This window comes from Narcine bancroftii, chromosome 13 (genome assembly GCF_036971445.1).
Source record: "Narcine bancroftii isolate sNarBan1 chromosome 13, sNarBan1.hap1, whole genome shotgun sequence".
Lineage (NCBI taxonomy): Eukaryota > Metazoa > Chordata > Chondrichthyes > Torpediniformes > Narcinidae > Narcine > Narcine bancroftii.
This window is the reverse complement of record NC_091481.1, coordinates 34,553,505-34,575,562: the sequence shown is the minus strand read 5'-3', so window position 1 is coordinate 34,575,562 and position 22,058 is coordinate 34,553,505. Positions and strand designations below refer to the sequence as shown.

At 44.6% G+C, this 22,058-nt stretch overlaps 1 protein-coding gene across 6 annotated transcripts in view; it reads left to right on the top strand.

The window, feature by feature from the left end:
* dnai7 (dynein axonemal intermediate chain 7) overlaps positions 1 to 22,058 on the top strand; it is a 105,352-nt gene that overhangs the window by 1,837 nt on the left and 81,457 nt on the right. For 3 of the 6 annotated variants that reach the window (XM_069908448.1, XM_069908447.1, XM_069908452.1), the window contains exons 1-3: positions 14,700 to 15,045; positions 18,942 to 18,983; positions 19,918 to 20,020. In XM_069908448.1, coding sequence (XP_069764549.1) covers positions 14,776 to 15,045; positions 18,942 to 18,983; positions 19,918 to 20,020 — 415 coding nt within the window. In that variant the 5' untranslated portion in view covers positions 14,700 to 14,775. Of the gene's footprint in view, positions 1 to 14,699; positions 15,046 to 18,941; positions 18,984 to 19,917; positions 20,021 to 22,058 lie in introns of those variants that run through there. The other 3 variants (XM_069908450.1, XM_069908449.1, XM_069908451.1) reach the window with 2 other exon arrangements.

Genomic DNA, 22,058 nt, shown 5'->3' with positions numbered 1-22,058 from the left:
ATTTTTGTTAATATGTGTAATTTAAAATGCCATTTCAACAAAATACGAATTGCTGTTAGCCATTCAGAGCTAACTGCAGAAAGATGGACAATTCTTAGTATTAGTTTATCCAATTCTAAATAATATTGTTCCACTTTTCTCATTTATCCATTTAGCCTTCACTATGAGTTGATTCACTACTTTCTCTTTTGATGCTTTGTATCTACCAGAACAATTTTTTTCAATTCTGCTGCGCTAAAAAGTCACCACAAAGCAAAGACTCAATGCTGATAGTTTAATTTATTTAAGGGTTTGGCTGTCCATTGCTCGGTTTATAAATTAAATTATTTGGTGTGAATTTCACTGTCCCCTTCCTTTATGTATTATGTATTCACCATCTGAAGTTCCCTGAGTAACAAATGTGGTAGTTAACCTGAATGATCAGAGTCAAGGTTCATATTCTTTTTAAAATTTCCATCAATTTTTCAGTCTTTTTAAAAAAAATCTGGAGCAGTCCACATCACTGTTGCATCAGAACTTGGATTTCTTACAGGTTCTTGGTCCATCACTGCCTCAGTTAAATTAATTAAATTAGATATACAGTACTGTAATAGCCCAAATTACTTCCTGGAATCTATGTTATAGTCATAGAATTACAAAACCTGGAAACAGATCTTTTAGCTCAACTTGTCCACGTTGGACAAGTTGCCAATATGAGGTCGTCTCATTTGTCTGTGTTTGGCCCATAGCCCTATAAACCTTTCCTGTCCATGTACCTGTCTAAATGTCTTTTTAAAATTTAGACATACAGCATTGTAACAGGCCAATTTGGCCCTATGAGTTTGTGCCGCCAAATTTACACCTCATTAACCTACACCCCAGTAAGGTTTTGAAGAGTAGGAGGAATTCGGAGCACCTGGAGAAAACCCACGCAGACTCAGGAGAACATACAAACTCCTTACAGACAGCACGGGATTTGAACCCAGGTCCAGTTCCAATTGCTGGTGCTGTAAAGGCATTGAGTTAACTGCTACGCTAACCATGCTGCCCCTTTTAAATATTGTCATTTTGCCCTCCTCTCCCACTTTCTCTGTCAGCTCGTTCCATTTACCTACTGAAAAATTTACCCTTTGAGTCCCTTTTATCTATGCCCTATAATCATAACTTTTCCTATCCTGTGAAAACGACAGTCCATTATTTTCCATTACTTTTCCATTATTTTATGTACCCCTATAAGGTTACCCCTCAACTTCCTGCACCACAGAGAAAAGGAGCTCTGCCGGACCAGTCTTTTGCAGCACAATTCTCCCCAGTCCTGGTAACATACCTGTGAATCCATACCTCTTCCAGCTTCATGTCATCCTTGCTATAGCTGGGAGGCTGGAACTACGCACAATACTCCAAATGCAGTCTTATGAACATCTAGTATAAATATAACATGACATCCCGAGTCTTGTACTAAATGCCTTAACTGATGAATGCCAAATGCTTTCTTCACCACCCTGTCTAAGTGCATCACCACTTTCAATGAACTAGGTCCCTCTGCCTTGCCATTTACTGTGTAATTTCTGCCTGGTTTAACCTACTAAACGACATCATGTTGGTTTTAGACTGTGCTGGACTTGAACCTTTATGCTCATTTTCTCTACCAGCGCTGTTAAGGTTTGTATCTGGGCCTCTTTGAGTCAACAAGTTCCTCATCTTTTGTTAACTTTGCTGTGGCTTATCAATACACCAAGCTGTGTCCATTTCATAATTGCTTCCATACCACAAATCAAAATTCTCAATTCAAAAAAATGCAAGGTGCTGAGATTCTAGGCCAACTTGAGTGTCAGGGATTATGATACCTTGAAGACGTTCTAGAATCCAGCCAGCATCATTTATTGTGAAAGATTCTAAACACCCCATGTTGTCTTTTCCACTGGACAACAAAGATTTTGCTTTCTGGACACCTTTAGGTATATTTTATGGATTTGAGCTGCTGAACCTGAAAATCATCTTAAAATTTTAATATTACCCACCGTTTTGACACTAATAGTTCTATAATTTCCTGTCATATTGCCCAAAAAGCATGCTGTTTTGCTCAATCCAAGCATGCCTGGGTGATTCAAAGATCTGCGAGTGAAGCCAGAGAAAATAGCACAGAAGGCATTTAAAGATGTTTTTGAGAATTTTCTTGTCAAATACAGTGCAACAAACTGCATCCATCTGATTGACAACGTGCTTCAAGCATACGAAAATATGAAGCGCATCATGTCATGGAAAATATATTTTCTGCATTCGCATTTGTACTTCCCTGCTGATCTTGGTGCAGTCAGTGAGAAATATGATGAAAGATTTCAAAAGGACATCATGACCGTGGAAAAGTGGTAACTGGAGTCCACCACTGACTAATGGATACTGACATGAGAGGCATCAGATGCTGAGTAAAACAAATATCAGCAACAGAATATTATCAGGTCAGTTGAACTAATGCAATGTGGTAGCATCATTACGGGATTAAACAGGATAAATTAAATCAAAGTTAATTTAATGTTTCTCCTACTTCTTATGTGATAGAGCAAATCTGAAATTATCTTTGTTTAGTTTGAAGTTGTCTATCATAATCCACAAGGCGGCAGAACCAGACAACATATCTGGTTGGGTACGGAAGGACTGCACCGACCAATTGTGAGGTCTTCACGGACATCTTCAACACCTCACAGGAGCAGTCCATTGTTGCCACAGGATTCAAGACAGCCACCATCATCCCCGGTACCCAAGAGGGCCACATTGACTACTGCCCTGTGGCACTGACCTCCATCATTATGAAATGCTTCAAGTGATGGAACGCATCAAAGCACACCTCCCAGCGACGTTCGATTAATTTCAATTTGTTCCACAGACGATGCGAGAGCCTTGACATTTCACTCCATCCTGGGCCATATGCCAGGCTGCTATTCGTTGACTTCAGCTGGGCGTTCAGTACAGTCATTCCCCAAAGGCTGGTGGAGGAGCTGTCCTCGCTGGGACTCAGCACCCCTCTCTGTGACTGGATCCTGGACTTCCTAATGGAAAGACCATAGTCTGTCCGGGTTGGTAGCAAAATATCGAGCACTCATGCTGAACACTTGCGCCCCTCAGGACTGTGTGCTCAACCTGCTCCAGTTAACACTACTGACCCACGACTGCATCGTCATCAAGTTTGTTGATGGCACGACAGTAGTTGGCCTCATCAGCAACATTGATGAATGGCACTTCAGAGGAGAGGTGGAAAATCTCGGGAAATGGTGCAAGAGTAACAACCTCAGCCTCGACATTATTACAAGCTCTTATTCAATATTTTCATTTGTGGTGAGTTGATCTGGCTCTGTTTTCTTTCTATGATTATGTATGATAATTGGGCTGTAAGATGAGATCGGAGTGATCGGCGTGGTTTAGCTATATCTGTAGGTTTTTTTTTAAGTTTTTTTAATTCAGATTTGTTTTTTCTTCTTTTTTGGGGTTTTTTTTTCTCTTTTTTCATATATTGTTATTAATTATATCTTTTTTTTAGAGATAGTTCACACCCTAAACTGATCTAAAAAATTTTTTTATGATATATTTTTATTCTGTAATATTATTGTTTAATATCTCTGTATTAATTCATTACTTACTATGTATTTTTTATATCTCTTTGAACTGTATGTGTTTATAAATTATAATAATAATAAAAAGATTGAAAAAGAAAAGACATTATTACAAGCTCCCATTTTAGTAAAATGGGATTATCACTGTAAGGGATAGCATAGACAGGAGGGACTAAATGGTCCCAGTTAACATTTTAACACAAGCACAACACAAGTCACAGCCCAGTGATAATTCAATACATTGAAAGAACCAATATATTGGTTTGTCACAATCTGTTCCAGAATTCGATACATTTACAAAAACATTGTGATTTTGCAAAGGGAGAACCATTTTGAAGGGTGAAGAGAAAGCAGGTTTTTGAAGCAGCTCTTGTGACCATTTTTGTGGAATTCAGAGCAATGTGAATAACTGGGCCTTTTTGATGGATCTTTTGGGAAGCAAAGTGGTACATTTTGATTGTGACAAACAGTGGATGACACTTAGAGAGACTGCTTCATTTTAAGTGTGACTAGCAGTGAAGGTACCAGTGTCAGGGTCTTGGAAGCTTCGTGGAGGCTGCCCAGTTCAAGTCTTGCCCACAAAAGGACCAGGAATGTTGTGGCCAAATCTCGTGTGATTGGACATTTCTTCAAAGGCAACGCAAGGAGAATTCATGTGTCTGTGGCAGCCACAACTCCAGTCTTCCCAGCAGTTCAACATCAATTCTGGGCATTAAATTTAGAAGGCCTACGCTTCAACACTGAAGTTGAAAGACTGAACTTTGAAGTGACTCTAGATTTTGGCCTGGACTGTAATGGTTTGGGTATAAAACATGCACACGACACCTATGCTTAGCTGGGGATGGATTTAGTGTTAAGGATAGTTTAAGAGTTAAGACTCTAGTTTAAGAGTAAGAAATAAAATTAGTGGTTTAAAATTAAACACTGTCTGGTTCATTTTCTATTGTTGTTCATTACGCGCGGTCCATAACAACGTGGACAAGACGACGCAGATGTTCGTGGACTTCAGGAGGACCATGAACGTCCACACTCCACTGCACATTAGTAACTCTGTAGTAGAAAGAGTGGAGAGCACCAAATTCCTTGGAATTCACTTAACTAGTGACCAATCGTGGAAACTCAACATCTCCTTACTTGTCAGGAAGGTGCAACAGTGACTGCACTTTCTTAGAAGACTGAGCAGGCAACACTACTGTCAACCTTCTATAGGAGCTCTATTGAGAGCGTACTGGGCAGCTGCATCACTGTGTGGTATGGTTGCAGAGATATGCTGGAGGTCAATCCACAGGACCATAAGAGTGGCAGAGAGAATCACTGGAGTCTCCCTACCTCCGCCTCCCACACTGATCAACATGATCTACCAGGATTTTTGACTGAAGAGGGCGTGCAAAATCATTGAAGACCCCTTCCACCCTGCCCACACCATCTTTCAGCTGCTCTGGTCAGGGAAGAGATACAGGAGGATCAGAGCCAGCACCACCAGGCTGAGGAATAGCTTCCTCCCACAGGCAGTGAGACTGTTGAATGACCAAAGGAACTGCTCACACTAATCATCTGCTACACTCATTTGTACAAAGCAATGTTTATTTATTTTTATAGATATAATACTTGTCTTGCATATATATTATTTTTCTGTGCGTGTGTTATGTCTGGTTGTATGTCTGCATGTTTTTGCACCAAGGACTGGAGAGGGCTGTTTCGTCGGGTTGTACTTGAATTGACTGTACTGTGTTTCATGATTGAGAGGACTAGTGTGTGTTATCCCTGTTATGGTCCCCTTATGTGTGTTTTAATAAAGATGCACTGTGGTGTTCAAACACATTACTCTTTGAACCCACTGAACTTTACCCTTCCCACGCAACAACCTGCAATAATTGTTTGGGTCACTGGATGGTGGGAAGGGAAGAGATGAATGGACATATTTGTTGCATGGGAAATGAGACAGGAGAGGTGGCCTCTTGCCCTTCTGTAAGGATGCTGAGTGCTGTCATCTGTCTGAACCTCAATTCAGCTCTTTGACTGTACGACCCCACTAATGGCCCCAAGTTGTCATCAATATTATCCATTTGGCCACCTCCATTATTTATCTGAACTATTCCATTACACTGGACCACAAATTTGTTTTCAAAAGGTTTGCTTCCTGAAGAACAATTGGGGGTTATGATAGACAACTTCATGCTGAACACAGTCTTAAAAATAATCTTCGTGATAGGAAAAATTTAAGGTGATTTTCATGACCAGCAGCCCCAAATCCATAAAATATACCCAAAGGTGTTCAGGAACAAACATCTTTGTTGTCCAGAGTTATCGGTCTGAAATTCTTCTACCATTGTTTTTCAGACTTAAACAGGAAAATATGCAGATGCTGTTTTAAGTGCAATACCACACAAGTGATGGCCATGCAGCATCTGTATGAAGCAAAGATATATAACCAACATTTTGAACCTAAGCCCTTTTTAAAAATTTAAAAAAATTTTTCACACTATGAACCATACTGACCAAAATACACACAAACATTTCCCTCTTGAATATACACAGTGTCATTTTCTCCCCTTTCCCCTCTCCCTTCCCTCCCTCCTTCGCCCCCCCTCCCCACCCACTCAACGTTCAAACATATATGATACATTAAACCCATTAAACAATATCATCACATAATGAAAATTAACAAGAAAATTGTGTCATCTACTTTTACACACTGGATCAGTTCATTTCGTCTTCTTTTCATTCTGTCATTTTAGGGGGTGGAGGTCCATGGTAGGACTTCTTTGTTGTGTTCCATGTATGGTTCCCAAATTTGTTCGAATACTGTGATGTTATTTCTTAAATTATATGTTATTTTTTCCAATGGAATACATTTATTCATTTCTATGTACCATTGCTGTATTCTCAGGCTATCTTCTAATTTCCAGGTTGACATAATACATTTTTTGCTACAGCTAAGGCTATCATAATAAATCTTTTTTGTGCTCCATCCAAATCGAGTCCACATTCTTTACTTCTTATATTATTAGAAGAAAGATCTCTGGATTTTTTTGCTATGTTGCTTTTTGTGATTTTATTTAATATCTGGTTTAGATCGTCCCAAAACTTTTCCACTTTCTCACATGCCCAAATTGCATGTATTGTTGTTCCCATTTCCTTCTTACAGCGAAAACATCTGTCTGATACTGTTGGGTCCCATTTATTTAACTTTTGGGGCGTGGTGTATAGCCTGTGTAACCAATTATATTGTATCATGTGTAACCTCATGTTTATTGTATTTCTCATAGTTCTGGAGCATAGCTTTTCCCATGTTTCATTTTTTATCTTTGTTTAGATCTTGTTCCAATTTTTGTTTGGGTTTACAGCTTGTTTCCTCATTCTCTTTCTCTTGCAGTCTGATGTACATGTTTGTTATAAATCTTTTAATTATCATTGTGTCTGTAATCACATATTCAAAATTACTTCCTTATGGTAACCTCAGCCTGCTTCCCAATTTGTCCTTCAAGTAGGTTTTCAGTTGGTGGTGTGCAAACATTGTACCGTGAGTTATACCACATTTGTCCTTCATTTGTTCAAAAGATAATAATTTATTTCTTGAAAAACAATTTTCTATTCTTTTGATCCCTTTTCTCTACCATTCTCTAAAGGAAAGGTTATCTATTGTGAAAGGGATTAGTTGATTTTGCATCAATATTAATTTTGGTAGTTGATAATTTGTTTTATTCCTTTCTACGTGAATCTTCTTTCAAATGTTGAGCAAATGGTGCAGTGCTGGTGAATTCCTATGTTGCACCAGCTTTTCATCCCACTTATAGTATATGTTCAGGTACCTTCTCTATTTTATCTAGCTCTAATCTGGTCCAATCTGGTTTTTCCCTTGTTTGATAAAAATCTGATAGGTATCTTAATTGTGCAGCTCTATATATTTATATATATCTTTTTCTTTGGCTTGGCTTCGCAGACGAAGGTTTATGGAGGGGGTAAATGTCCACGTCAGCTGCAGGCTCGTTTGTGGCTGACAAGTCCGATGGGGGACAGGCAGACACGGTTGCAGTGGTTGCAAGGGAAAATTGGTTGGTAGGGATTGGGTGTTGGGTTTTTCCTCCTTTGTCTTTTGTCAGTGAGGTGGGCTCTGCGGTCTTCTTCAAAGGAGGTTGCTGCCCGCGGAACTGTGAGGCACCAAGATGCACGGTTTGAGGCGATATCAGCCCACTGGCGGTGGTCAATGTGGCAGGCACCAAGAGATTTCTTTAGGCAGTCCTTGTACCTCTTCTTTGGTGTACCTCTGACACGATGGCCAGTGGAGAGCCCGCCATATAACACGATCTTGGGAAGGTAATGGTCCTCCATTCTGGAGACGTGACCTACCCAGCGCAGTTGGATCTTCAACAGCGTGGATTCGATGCTGTCGGCCTCTGCCATCTCGAGTACTTCGACGTTAGGGATGAAGTCGCTCCAATGAATGTTGAGTATGGAGTGGAGACAACGCTGGTGGTGTTAGGTCTGCTTTGTTCATGAATGAGTGAGTCAAACACCAGACTGAGTCGAAATCAAGGTTCTTTGTTCTTTATTGCCGGATTGTAACACTTGCAACTAACAGTGTTAGTTGGAGAAGCCGCATTCTGCCGTTATCAGCAAGTGGTGTTTTTTATATACCTTAGGATACGTACTTAGTAAATTATCATACCATGACATTGTCCAATGAATAAACTGTTGCTATCCTTCTCTGTTAGTCTGCTGCACATCATTCTTGTTAGTGCCAAGCTTATCTTGAGTGTACAAGGTAACATCTGCGTTCTGTTACTCCTTAGTACTGGGTGACTCCTTCTCCGGTCCCATCTCATGATGTTTTTACCTTACAGTGGAAGCGTTCTAGGAGCCGTAGGTGATGCCGGTAGAGGACCCATGATTCGGATCCGAACAAGAGTGTGGGTATGACACGGCTCTGTATACACTTATCTTTGTGAAGTTTTTCAGTTGGTTGTTTTTCCAGACTCTTTTGTGTAGTCTTCCAAAGGCGCTATTTGGCTTGCTGAGTCTGTTGTCTATCTCGTTGTCGATCCTTGCATCTGATGAAATGGTGCAGCCGAGATAGGTAAACTGGTTGACCATTTTGAGTTTTGTGTACCCGATGGAGATGTGTGGGCGCTGGTAGTCATGGTGGGGAGCTGGCTGATGGGAGGACCTCAGTTTTCTTCAGGCTGACTTCCAGGCCAAACATTTTGGCAGTTTCCGTAAAACAGGACGTCAAGCGCTGAAGAGCTGGCTCTGAATGGGCAACTAAAGCGGCATCGTCTGCAAAGAGTAGTTCACGGACAAGTTGCTCTTGTGTCTTGGTGTGAGCTTGCAGGCGCCTCAGATTGAAGAGACTGCCATCCGTGCGGTACCGGATGTAAACAGCGTCTTCATTGTTGAGGTCTTTCATGGCTTGGTTCAGCATCATGCTGAAGAAGATTGAAAAGAGTGTTGGTACAAGAACGCAGCCTTGCTTCACGCCATTGTTAATAGAGAAGGGTTAAGAGAGCTCATTGCTGTATCTGACCCGACCTTGTTGGATTTCGTGCAGTTGGATAACCATGTTGAGGAACTTTGGGGGGCATCCGATGCACTCTAGTATTTGCCAAAGCCCATTCCTGCTCACGATGTCGAAGGCTTTGGTGAGGACAACAAAGGAGATGTAGAGTCCTTTGTTTTGTTCTCTGCACTTTTCTTGGAGCTGTCTGAGGGTAAAGACCATGTCAGTAGTTCCTCTGTTTGCGCGAAAGCCGCACTGTGATTCTGGGAGAACATTCTCGGCGACACTAGGTATTATTCTATTTTGGAGAATCCTAATGAAGATTTTGCTTGCAATGGAGAGCAGCGTGATTCCCCTGTAGTTTGAGCAGTCTGATTTCTCGCCTTTGTTTTTGTACAGGGTGATGATGATGACATCACGAAGGTCCTGAGGCAGTTTTCCTTGGTCCCAACAAAGCTTGAAAAACTCATGCAGTTTGGCATGCAGTGTTTTGCCGCCAGCCTTCCAGACCTCTGGGGGGATTCCATCCATACCTGCTGCTTTGCCACTTTTCAGTTGTTCAATTGCCTTATATGTCTCTTCCCGGGTGAGGACCTCATCCAGCTCTAGCCTTAGGGGCTGTTGAGGGAGCTGGAGCAGGGCGGATTCTTGGACTGAGCGGTTGGCACTGAAAAGAGATTGGAAGTGTTCTGACCATCGGTTGAGGATGGAGATCTTGTCGCTGAGGAGGACTTTGCCGTCTGAGCTGCGCAGCGGGCTTTGGACTTGGGGTGAGGGGCCGTACACAGCCTTTAGAGCCTCGTAAAAACCCCTGAAGTCGCCAATGTCCGCGCTGGGCTGTGTTCGTTTGGCGAGGCTAGTCCACCACTCATTTTGGATCTCCCGGACTTTGCGCTGAAGATGGCTGCATGCACGACGGAAGGCTTGTTTCTTCTCTGGCCAGGATGGCTTTGTAAGGTGAGCCTGGTGCGCAGCTCGCTTCTTTGCCATCAGCTCCTGGATTTCCTGGCTGTTTTCGTCGAACCAGTCCTTGTTTTTCTTGGAGGAGAAGCCCAGTACCTCTTCAGTGGATTGCAGTATGGTAGTCTTCAGCTGATCCCAGAGGGTTTCAGGGGACGAGTCCGTGAGGCGGATTGCATCCGCGAGCTTTGCTTTGAGGTTTGCCTGGAAGTTTCATCTCACTTCGTCTGACAGCAGGTTTCCAACATTGAACCTCTTTCTGGGGGCTTTACTGTTCCTGGGCTTTGGCTTGAAGTGAAGGTTGAGCTTGCAGCGAACCAGCCGGTGGTCAATGTGGCATTCCGCGCTGGGCATGACCCTGGTGTGGAGCACATCTCGTTTGTCTCTTTCTCGCACCAGGACGTAGTCCAGGAGGTGCCAGTGTTTGGATCGGGGATGCATCCAGGTAGTCTTAAGGCTGTCCCTCTGCTGAAAAAGGGTGTTTGTAATGACAAGCCGCTGTTCAGTGCAGAGCTCCAACAGGAGGTGCCCATTGTCGTTGCACTTGCCGACACCATGCTTGCCCAGGATTCCTGGCCAGGTTTCTGAGTCTTTGCCGACGCGAGCGTTGAAGTCGCCAATGATGACAACCTTGTTGGCTGTAGGGGTGCGTTGAATGAGGTTGCACAGGTCAGTGTAGAACTTGTCCTTTTCTGCTGGTTCCGCCTGTAGGGTTGGAGCATAGACACTGATGTGGGTGATGCGACGCTTGTTTTGAAGGGGGAGTCGCATGGACATGATCCGATCCGAGTGGCCTGTCGGGAGGTTTTTGAGTTTGGAGGCAATGGAGTTCTTGACCATGAAGCCTACACCAGATAGGTGTCGTTCATCCATAGGCTTGCCAGACCAGTAGAGTGAGTAGCCCGCGCCGCATTCTTGGAGGCTGCCTACGTCTGCAAGGCGGACTTCACTGAGAGCGGCTATGTCGATGTCAAGTCTGAGGAGTTCATGTGCAATGAGGGCAGACCGACGTTCAGGTCTCTCGGCCTTGTCTAGCATGGTTCTGATGTTCCAGCATGCTAGCTTGAGTTTGTGAGCATCTTTTGAGGGGGAGGACGTGGAGGGGAGGACGTGGACCTGTCCTCGGGCCTGTGCAAAGGAGCTTTTAGGTGGAGTGCAGTGCGCGCAGTACTGGCCCCACCCTTTACACCCATGGTTCGTGTGCCGTGGCCAAGCAAGCTCAAGCCCATAACGTTGGTTCTGTGTCCCTGCCTTTGCTACATAAAGGACATTGTTTGACCTGCTGAGTTTCTCCAGCTTTTTGTGTTTTCACTACCATTCCCCCCCATTCCCCCCCCCCCACCCGTGTCCACAGAATTGGGTGAATGTAGAGGTATGAAATTTAATATGAAGGCATAAAGTGAAGAAGGCAGAGGGGAGGCGGCGGCGGCCCCGATCCGGCAAGAGCGAAGGGGAGGCGGCGGCCCCGGCCTCGGTCGAGTGAGGCAGACGGTGGCCCCAATCCGGGCAAGAGCGAAGGGGAGGCGGCGGCCCCGGCCTCGGTTGAGTGTGGCAGGCAGAGGCCCCGGTCCAGGCAGAAAGAAGGAGGTGGTGGCCCCGGTCCGGGCACAGGGAAAGCAGTGGCGGCCCCGGCCCCGGTCCGGGCAGAGGGTAGGCGGCGGTGGCCCCGATCCGGGCAAGAGCGAAGGGGAGGCGGCGGCCCCGGCCTCAGATGAGTGAGGCAGGCGAAGGCCCCGGTCCAGGCAGAAAGAAGGAGGCGGCGGCCCCGGTCTGGGCACAGGGAAAGCAGCGGCGGCCTTGGCCCCGGTCCGGGCAGTATGTCCGACCTAGGAGGGGAGGCAGGCCCCTCCAGCCCGGGTAAGAAACCTGCATAGGAGAAGGCCACTCCGATATAAAACCTACGACCCAAGAACCTCGCTGCCACGTCCCAGCTTGCTTGGCCATGGCACACGAACCATGGGTGTAAAGGGTGGGGCCAGTACTGCGCGCACTGCACTCCACCTAAAAGCTCCTTTGCGCAGGCCCGAGGACAGGTCCACGTCCTCCCCCTCCACGTCCTCCCCCTCAAAAGATGCTCACAAACTCAAGCTAGCATGCTGGAACATCAGAACTATGCTAGACAAGGCTGAGAGCCACCGACCTGAACGTCGGTCTCCCCTCATCGCACATGAACTCCTCAGACTTGACATCAACATAGCCGCTCTCAGTGAAGTCCGCCTTGCAGATGTAGGCAGCCTCCAAGAATGCGGCGCGGGCTACACACACTACTGGTCTGGCAAGCCTATAGATGAACGACGCCTATCTGGTGTAGGCTTCATGGTCAAGAACTCCATTGCCTCCAAACTCGAAAACCTCCCGACAGGCCACTCGGACCGGATCATGTCCATGCGACTCCCCCTTTAAAACAAGCATTGCATCACCCTCATCAGTGTCTATGCTCCAACCCTCCAGGCAGAACCAGCAGAAAAAGACAAGTTCTACACTGATCTGCACAACCTCATTCAACGCACCCTTACAGCCGACAAGGTTGTCATCCTTGGCGATTTCAACGTTCGCGTCGGCAAAGACTCAGAAACCTGGCCAGGAATCCTGGGCAAGCATGGTGTCGGCAAGTGAAACGACAATGGGCACCTCCTGTTGGAGCTCTGCGCAGAACAGTGGCTTGTCATTACAAACACCCTTTTTCAGCAGAGGGACAGCCTTAAGACTACCTGGATGCATCCCCGATCCAAACACTGGCACCTCCTGGACTACGTCCTGGTGCGAGAAAGAGACAAACGAGATGTGCTCCACACCAGGGTCATGCCCAGCGCGGAATGCCACATTGACCACCGGCTGGTTCGCTGCAAGCTCAACCTTCACTTTAAGCCAAAGTCCAGGAAGAGTAAAGCCCCCAGAAAGAGGTTCAATGTTGGAAACCTGCTGTCAGACGAAGTGAGATGAAACTTCCAGGCAAACCTCAAAGCAAAGCTCGAGGATGCAATCCGCCTCACGGACTCGTCCCCTGAAACCCTCTGGGATCAGCTGAAGACTGCCATACTGCAATCCATTGAAGAGATACTGGGCTTCTCCTCCAGGAAAACCAAGGACTGGTTCAACGAAAACAACCAGGAAATCCAGGAGCTGCAGGCAAAGAAGCGAGCTGCCCACCAGGCTCACCTTGCAAAGCCGTCCTGGCCAGAGAAGAAACGAGCCTTCGTCGCGCATGCAGCCATCTTCAGCGCAAAGTCCGGGAGATCCAAAATGAGTGGTGGACTAGCCTCGCCAAACGAACCCAGCTCAGCGCGGACATTGGCGACTTCAGGGGTTTTTACGAGGCTCTAAAGGCTGTGTACGGTCACTCACCCTGTCCAAAGCCCGCTGCACAGTTCAGACGGCAAAGTCCACCTCAGCGACAAGATCTCCATCCTCAGCGACAAGATCTCCATCCTCAACCGATGGTCAGAACACTTCCAATCTCTTTTCAGTGCCAACCGCTCAGTCCAAGAATCCGCCCTCAACAGCCCTTAAGGCTAGAGCTGGATGAGGTCCTCATCCGGGAAGAGACATATAAGGCAATTGAACAACTGAAAAGTGGCAAAGCAGCAGGTATGGATGGAATCCCCCTCCAGAGGTCTGGAAGGCTGGTGGCAAAACACTGCATGCCAAACTGCATGAGTTTTTCAAGCTCTGCTGGGACCAAGGAAAGCTGCCTCAGGACCTTTGTGATGTCATCATCATCACCCTGTACAAAAACAAAGGCGAGAAATCAGACTGCTCAAACTACAGGGGAATCACGCTGCTCTCCATTGCAGGCAAAATCTACGCTAGGATTGTCCTAAATAGAATAATACCTAGTGTCGCCGAAAATGTTCTCCCAGAATCACAGTGCGGCTTTCGCGCAAACAGAGGAACTACTGACATGGTCTTTGCCCTCAGACAGCTCCAAGAAAAGTACAGAGAACAAAACAAAGGACTCTACATCACCTTTGTTGACCTCACCAAAGCCTTTGACACCGTGAGTAGTAAAGGGCTTTGGCAAATACTAGAGTGCATCGGATGCCCCCCAAAGTTCCTCAACATGGTTATCCAACTGCACGAAAACCAACAAGGTCGGGTCAGATACAGCAATGAGCTCTCTGAATCCTTCTCCATTAACAATGGCGTGAAGCAAGGCTGCGTTCTCGCACCAATCCTCTTTTCAATCTTCTTCAACATGATGATGAAACAAGCCATGAAAGACCTCAACAATGAAGACGCTGTTTACATCCGGTACCGCACGGATGGCAGTCTCTTCAATCTGAGGCGCCTGCAAGCTCACACCAAGACACAAGAGCAACTTGTCCGTGAACTACTCTTTGCAGATGATGCCACTTTAGTTGCCCATTCAGAGCCAGCTCTTCAGCGCTTGACGTCCTGTTTTGCGAAAACTGCCAAAATGTTTGGCCTGGAAGTCAGCCTGAAGAAAACTGAGGTCCTCCATCAGCCAGCTCCCCACCATGACTACCAGCCCCCCCACATCTCCATCGGGCACACAAAACTCAAAACGGTCAACCAGTTTACCTATCTCGGCTGCACCATTTCATCGGATGCAAGGATCGACAACGAGATAGACAACAGACTCACCAAGGCAAATAGCGCCTTTGGAAGACTACACAAAAGAGTCTGGAAAAACAACCAACTGAAAAAACCTCACAAAGATTAGCGTATACAGAGCCGTTGTCATACCCCATTCCTGTTTGCCTCCGAATCATGGGTCCTCTACCGGCATCACCTACGGCTCCTAGAATGCTTCGACCAGCGTTGTCTCCGCTCCATCCTCAACATTCATTGGAGCGACTTCATCATCAACATCGAAGTACTCGAGATGGCAAGGGTCGACAGCATCGAATCCACGCTGCTGAAGATCCAACTGCGCTGGGCAGGTCACGTCTCCAGAATGGAGGACCATCGCCTTCCCAAGATCGTGTTATATGGCGACCTTTCCACTGGCCACCGAGACGGAGGTGCACCAAAGAAGAGGTACAAGGATTACCTAAAGAAATCTCTTGGTGCCTGCCTCATTGACCACCGCCAGTGGGCTGATATCGCCTCCAACTGTGCATCTTGGTGCCTCACAGTTCGGCGGGCAGCAACCTCCTTGGAAGAAGACCACAGATCCCACCTCACTAACAAAAGACAAAAGAGGAAATACCCAACCTCAACCAACCAATTTTCCCTTGCAACCGCTGCAACTGTGTCTGCCTGTCCCGCATCGTACTTGTCAGCCACAAACGAGCCTGCAGCTGACGTGGACGTTACCCCTCCATAAATCTTCGTCTGCGAAGCCAAGCCAAAGAAGAGGGATGGGAGGGCAGAAGAGGAAAAAAGCTGAGAAATGATAGGGGCGGGGAGGGTAGCTCTCTAAACGAAGAGGGAAGTGTGTGGGATGCTGGGGGTATGGAGTCAGAGGGATAAGGAAAGAGAGTGAGATGGGGAGGGACATAATAGAAACTGAATAAGTCATTAGCCCCTTTTCCACTGGCTTCCCAGTTGGTCCATGAGGTAGAGAGAAAAAAAATGTGCGATGCATTGATGTTTTATACAGTTCTCATCTGGGGATCTAGCCAATAATGATTCTAGCTGATTTAAATTAGCCAAAGGCAAGGTGTGTACTAATGGGTGGCTGGAGTCCAACTTTGATTGACAGTTGATGTGACTTCCGAATAAGTTTCAGACAGGGAGGACACATGACCACCCACAATATACACATTCCAGACAGGCAGGGAGGCCACTTTTTCTCCAAAACAACATTCCACTCCTCGCAAGTCACATTACTCTATAATCATGATGAAGATGATCAATAACTTCATCTACATGTTATAACTATAATAAAAGGAGAAAAAAACTAAAAGACATTTTAAAAAATTGATTCCAATCAAGGTGTTTTGTGGCATATCATAATAGGTTCGGAGGAGATTCACTGCATTCTGGTAGACAACTGTCTCTCTGACCACGAAATAGGGTACTTCTCCGAGGACGGCCACAAGATAGGGATTTCAGTAACCATAGCATTCCCCACAACACCCCTTGGCCTCGGGAAATCCTGGTTCCTCCAGGAGGGAGACCATGTGGTGCCTATCTTTGCTTCGTAGGGTCTAGCCTGTTGATCCAGATGATTGACATGGCATAGCTGGCAAGCCACACTGCCGAATGGCTGAACCCCTAATGGTAGTTAGTCCACTGGGGATTTTATATTCCGACCCCAGGATTCCTTTGCTAGCTGTGGGTCACCTCCTGCTGCCCCTGTTGGTGACCAGGTACATAATAAAACATGCACCTGATAGGACACCCACACACACATGTACAATCTCCCACATGGTTAGTACTCCATGTGTATCCAGCCGACAACTCTTTGAACCTTGTTCACAGCGCCAATTATTTCATTGGAAAGAGAATCCGGTTCAGTGGGTTTATAGAGAGATGAGTCTGGACACATGTTACAATCATGCATAACTTTAATGAACATACGGGAGACAAATAGGGGAGAACGTTAAATTGTACTCAATTACTATTTCACTTAAGCAACGATATAGGCATTCACCTTGGACCTAAGATGGACTTTGACAATTGTGAACCTATACTCAACACGCTCACACACTTGAGTACACACATTACAAACAGGGACTCTTACACAAACCTAGTTCCCTGTACCATCGGGGGTGTAGCTCTCTGCAAGTATTGATCTATTGCAATACTATAGCTCAGTTTTAGTGTAGTGCACAACTTACCTGCGACATTTCCAGTGATGTCTACAGTAGCAACCTGGGGTAGAGCAATGTCTGAGGCTTGGACCATGAGGCAGAGAGAAAGAATGTGCTATGCATTGATGTTTTATATAGTTCTGATATGGGCATTTGACCAATAATGGCCCTAAGTAATTTAAATTAGCCAATGGCAAGGTGTGCACTAATGGGTGGCAGATTCCAATCTTGATTTGACATGTGAAGTGACTTCCAAATAAGTTTCAGGCAGGGAGGACACGAGATCACCTGCAATATGCACATTCCAGACAGGCAGGAAGGCCACGTTTCCTCCATATGCAACAGGTGTGGAATTGAAATGGTTAGCCACTGGGAGATCCCTGTTAGGTGCTCTACAAAATGGCCTCCTAATCTGCGTACAGTCTTTTGGATGGAGAGAGGTAGCAACGTTCACAAACCTGGTGGTATAAGTCTTGTGACACCTAAACCATCCTTCCTGATGGCAGCACCGAGATCAGAACATGTCCTGGGTGGTGTGGATCCTTGATGATTGCTCCTGCTCTCTGATGGCACTGTTCCATGTAGATGTTCTCGATGGTGGGGAGAGTGGGATGTGATTCCTACCATTTGCAGGGCTTTTCGCTCAGAGGTATTGGTGTTCCCATTTCAGGCCACGATGCAGCCAGTCAGCCCACTTTCCACTACACATATCTGTAGAAGGTTGTCAAGGTTTCTGATGCCATACTGAACCTCTGTAAATTCCTGAGGAAGTAGAGGTGTTGACGTGCTTTCTTCACAATGACATTAGTGTGTTGAGCCCAGAAAAAGTCTTCTGAGATGGTGACTCCCAGGAATTTAAATTTGCTCAGCCTATCCACCTCTGATTTCCCAATGATAACTGGGTTGTACACCTCTGGTTTTCCCTTCCTAAAGTCCAAAATCAGCTCCTTAGTTTTGGTGATATTGAGCAAGGTTGTTGTTAGTGCACCATTCGGCCAAGTTTGCAATCTCCTTCCTGTAAGCTGACTCATTACACCCACTACCATGGTACCATCAGCAAATTTGTAGATGATGTTGTATGCCTTTTTTGTGAATTTTAAAATATGCCTACATTAAGAATAAACAGTTTAAAAGACTAAAGAGTGCAAATTTGATAGAAAATCAGTGTTAGAGTTCTTAATTATGTAAAGTTCATTTTAATCAGGAAATTCCCGAAACTTAGAAAATTTAAATTTAAATTCGAACCTCGGTGGCAGTCGCTGTAACAGTGTTGTATGAACTGCTAAGTTAACCATGTTGCTGTCATGATTAACTCCCCCTCCCCCTCCCACCAGAGTTCACAGATAAAGCCTTACTAATATACTCAATTATATACAGTACTAATAAAGATAAAGACTCTTACTGGGAAGGGATAAGGAGATATAGCACTTTGGGAGAGTCACCCCAACACCCCAACATTATAGGCTGGCTCTTCATCCTGGGTGAGGCCATTTTATTCAAAATTAACTTTATTCAAACAGTCACTCAAGGGGTGTGTGTTGCTTCAGACAAAATTTATCTTTTTATTTATTCTTATTTATTTGAATTTCTATCTATCTATCTGTTGGTTTCCTCTGTTGTCTTTGCTGCTTGCTTGAATTCTGGATGTGGGTTTTTTTTTTAACTGTATATGTATTTTAAAGCCCAGTCATAGAACTTTTTTTTTCATCCACACAAAGTTGTTTTTGGTGTATAAGTGGTATGGGGCCTAGAGAAATACCAAGTACAGTAAAGTTGGTACAAAGTTCTCCACAATATCTCATTTATAACATATTAAACAAATTAGAATATAAATCTAGATAAACAAGAAAATATGCTGATGCTGGGGTCATTAGCGGTACACACTGAAGAAACTCAGTAAGTCACACAGCATCCATAGGAAATAAAAAGCAGTAATGTTTCAGCCCTGAAATGTCTACTGCCAGAAATGTCAACTGCTTTTCACTTTCTATAGACACCGGATGACCTGCTGAGTTTCCCCAGCACTTTTATGCATTAGAATATAAATCTGGTTATATGAAGTTGTTTGATTTTTTTTCTATTTAGACAATTGTAGAGCTTAAACAACTTTTTAATCTCTCCTGATTCTTTATAAAACATCTCACCTATTCTATTTTGATCTCTTTATGGTGGCAGGCACCAAAGGAAAAAAAGAAAAAAAAGCGTGGAAAGAGGGAGGTATAGTTTAGTTTATTGAATGATACATTATAGATTTGGACATTTTATTGCAGTTATAAGCTTGTATTGGGGAGCCGTGTTTAAACGGAAAAATTTCTAATAATTTTAAATGTTATGTTATTGAAGGCTGAAGGTGAGAGCTCCTAACCATCCACTGATCATGTAATGATCTGTGTAATTTGTTCCATGAAAATCTATCCACCGTACCAATGTGTTTAGGCTATACTAATCTTGTAATACTTAAAAGTTGGGTATTATTATCAATCATTAATATCGAGATGAGTGATATCCTTGATCTACAGATTAGTTTGCTGTGATTGACACTAATAAGCCAGTTGATAAGTCATTTGCAGGCTCTCGGTCGATTACTGTCAAGAACCGTGGTGCTGTAACTTAAAAATGACTTTTCAATTCTCCAAATGCTTGCCTTTATCACAGTTATTAACGGTAACTTACTCTTAAAGCTGATGAGTTTGAATAGTCCTTTATTCAAGTTTCCATATCATACCAATATTCTTCTTTGGGAGAAATGAACCTGTTTGCATAAAGTGCCGACTTAGAGGATTACGGTTCCTCTAAATATTTTTGTAAAAGCTGATTGGGTCGTGAATGAAGATTGATTTGAAAATTATGTGGTGTAAATAATACAATAATCTCATTGATGAAGATGGTTGGCACAATAAGAAGTGTGAAAATCTCAGTCATAAGAAAAAAACATGATGGTGTCAAGGCCGACTGAAACATACCAAATTATGCACACAATTGTTTTACTCCAGGTTAATGTGAATTTCAGCTTTGCACTCATTTTCTTTCCATGTTGCACAGACAAATACTTTAGACCTAAGGTTAGAATGCTACTGCTGAAATTCAATACTGATGTGTACAGATTGTCAGCACAATTTGTGGTTACTGATTTGACCTTGATTACTTTAAGACTTCAGTTCAAAGTTCAGCCGTATCAAAGAAGGGACAGAGACCCAGCAGGTCTGCAGAAAAACTTGTAAAACAAGAGGAAGAGAAAAAGCGTTTGGAAGAAGGTAAATATCATCTTTATTTCTAAGCCATTGAGAATGAAGTCACTGGGAAGAGAAGTACTAAAGGATGTATGAATTGTAATTGAATTTATTTTAAATTTAGAGATACAGCACAGTAACTGGTCCTTCCAACCCACAATCCTACACTGGCCGAATACCAATAAATTTCCTAACCTTGTAGGCCTTTGGAATGAGGGTGGAACCAAAGGATTCAGACATGGGAAGAATGTACAAACTCCTTGTGAACAGCAGCAGATCTGACTCCGGGGCTGCTGGTGTTGCGGTAGCATCATACTAACTGCTACACTAACTGTACAGCAAAGGATTATGATCATTCTCACCAACTTTTTATTTTGAGATATTTAGAATTGATTCGAATAATATTTGTGGACAATCCAAAATAATCTTGGGACATTTTGCATCAGTTATAGAGCTTCCTGAGGTATTGCGCATCCAAAAGCTAACAGAAAAAAAATCCTGACAAATCTTAGGAAAATAATTTCAAAATCTTAAGTATATGATCAGCCTCATTAAATCCATATAATTCACTGCTGCCTTGGATAGCCACACCATATTTGCAAATTTACAAACAAACATAAACTTTGGGAAGATGCGTACCTATGATTTCATTTAGAATCTTATTGAAACATGGTAAATAGAAAATGAGTTAAATTTTCTGTTGCCATTTGTAAATCTAAGTAGAAAGTTGATTGGTGGATATTAGATTAATAAAGATATTTATATCAGCGTTCCTCATGGCGGCACTGCCGGAGCCACTGTAGTGGCAGCCCTGCCGTTGGTGCAGATCTTCAGGGAGCGAGGGGATGGAGTTGCAGCGCTCCAGCGGGTTCAGCCACCCAGTCGACTGCCGCCTGCTCCCCACAGGCTTTGAAGGGCCCGTTGAGGCAGCTGGTGGTGGCTTTATTTGAAATTCCGCGACCACAGGGGGCTGCAGACTCCAGAGACGCAGAGGACTGGAGCAGGGCACCAGAGGAAGGTCACGCACCGTCTGAGAAGAAGAAGCAGAGGAGATGACCTGTGGGGATGGTGACCACGACGGTGGACCAGTGAGGCGGTTCTGAGGTTGAGGGACCAGTGTATGCGGCAGGCTGCTGACGACTCTAGGCGAGGAACCCGTGGAAGCTGTGGGCTGCTGGAGACCGTTGTCGAGAGACTCGAGCTGGGATGCAGACTGCTGGAGACTGGCTCGACCTGGCTGGAGGGGCACCAGGTATCAGAACTGGTACGTGAGATGGTGCCAAGGGTGCTGAAGAGTTCCTGATTGTGTCGGAGGTTCAGATCTGGAGCTTGGATTGTCAATGGTTTGGACTGGACTCTGTGTGGCTGCAGAAGCTGCGGAAGCACTGGAGGTGAATCCACGGACACTCGGTGACTCTGGGGAAGCTTGCTTTTGCTTCTCCCTCTCTGACTGTAAGTGGCGCTTAGGCAATTCCTGCCTGTGCCAAATCGGTCTGCCTTGCAGCAGGCAACAAGAAATTTCATGTAATATGACACTGTTTTATTTGCTATGATAATAAATTGAATCTTGAATTTTGTGTACTTCAACTGTCCAGTAGTTTTACAATTGGAGTGATTATCTATCATATGTAATAGTTTATGCAACGTAAAAGTTGACCCCCTCTCCCTTGGCCCAAAAGTTTGGTATTTTCCATTTACTGTATGTAAAAACCACCCCCTCCCCCCCTATTTTTGGCCATGGCTGCCTGCCCATCTAAGCTCCGAACACCCTGACCCTGGACTCGCACCTTGGCTCTGGCCGCTTTCTCATCAAAACCTTCAGATCCTCCACAGACTGGAGCAAGAATTAAATCTTGCTTCTGAAGGCAGCAGAGGTTCAGGTGAAGTTCTGCATTTTCCAGTCCATTAGTGCACTGAATTAGTGTACCTTCAAAACCTCACTGCAGCAGTCATTGTTCCAGTAGGATTCAAGACTACCACCGTCATCCCGGTCGGTACCCAAGAGGGCGACAATACAGGCCTCAATGACTGCCGCTCTGTGGCATTGTCTTCCATCATCATG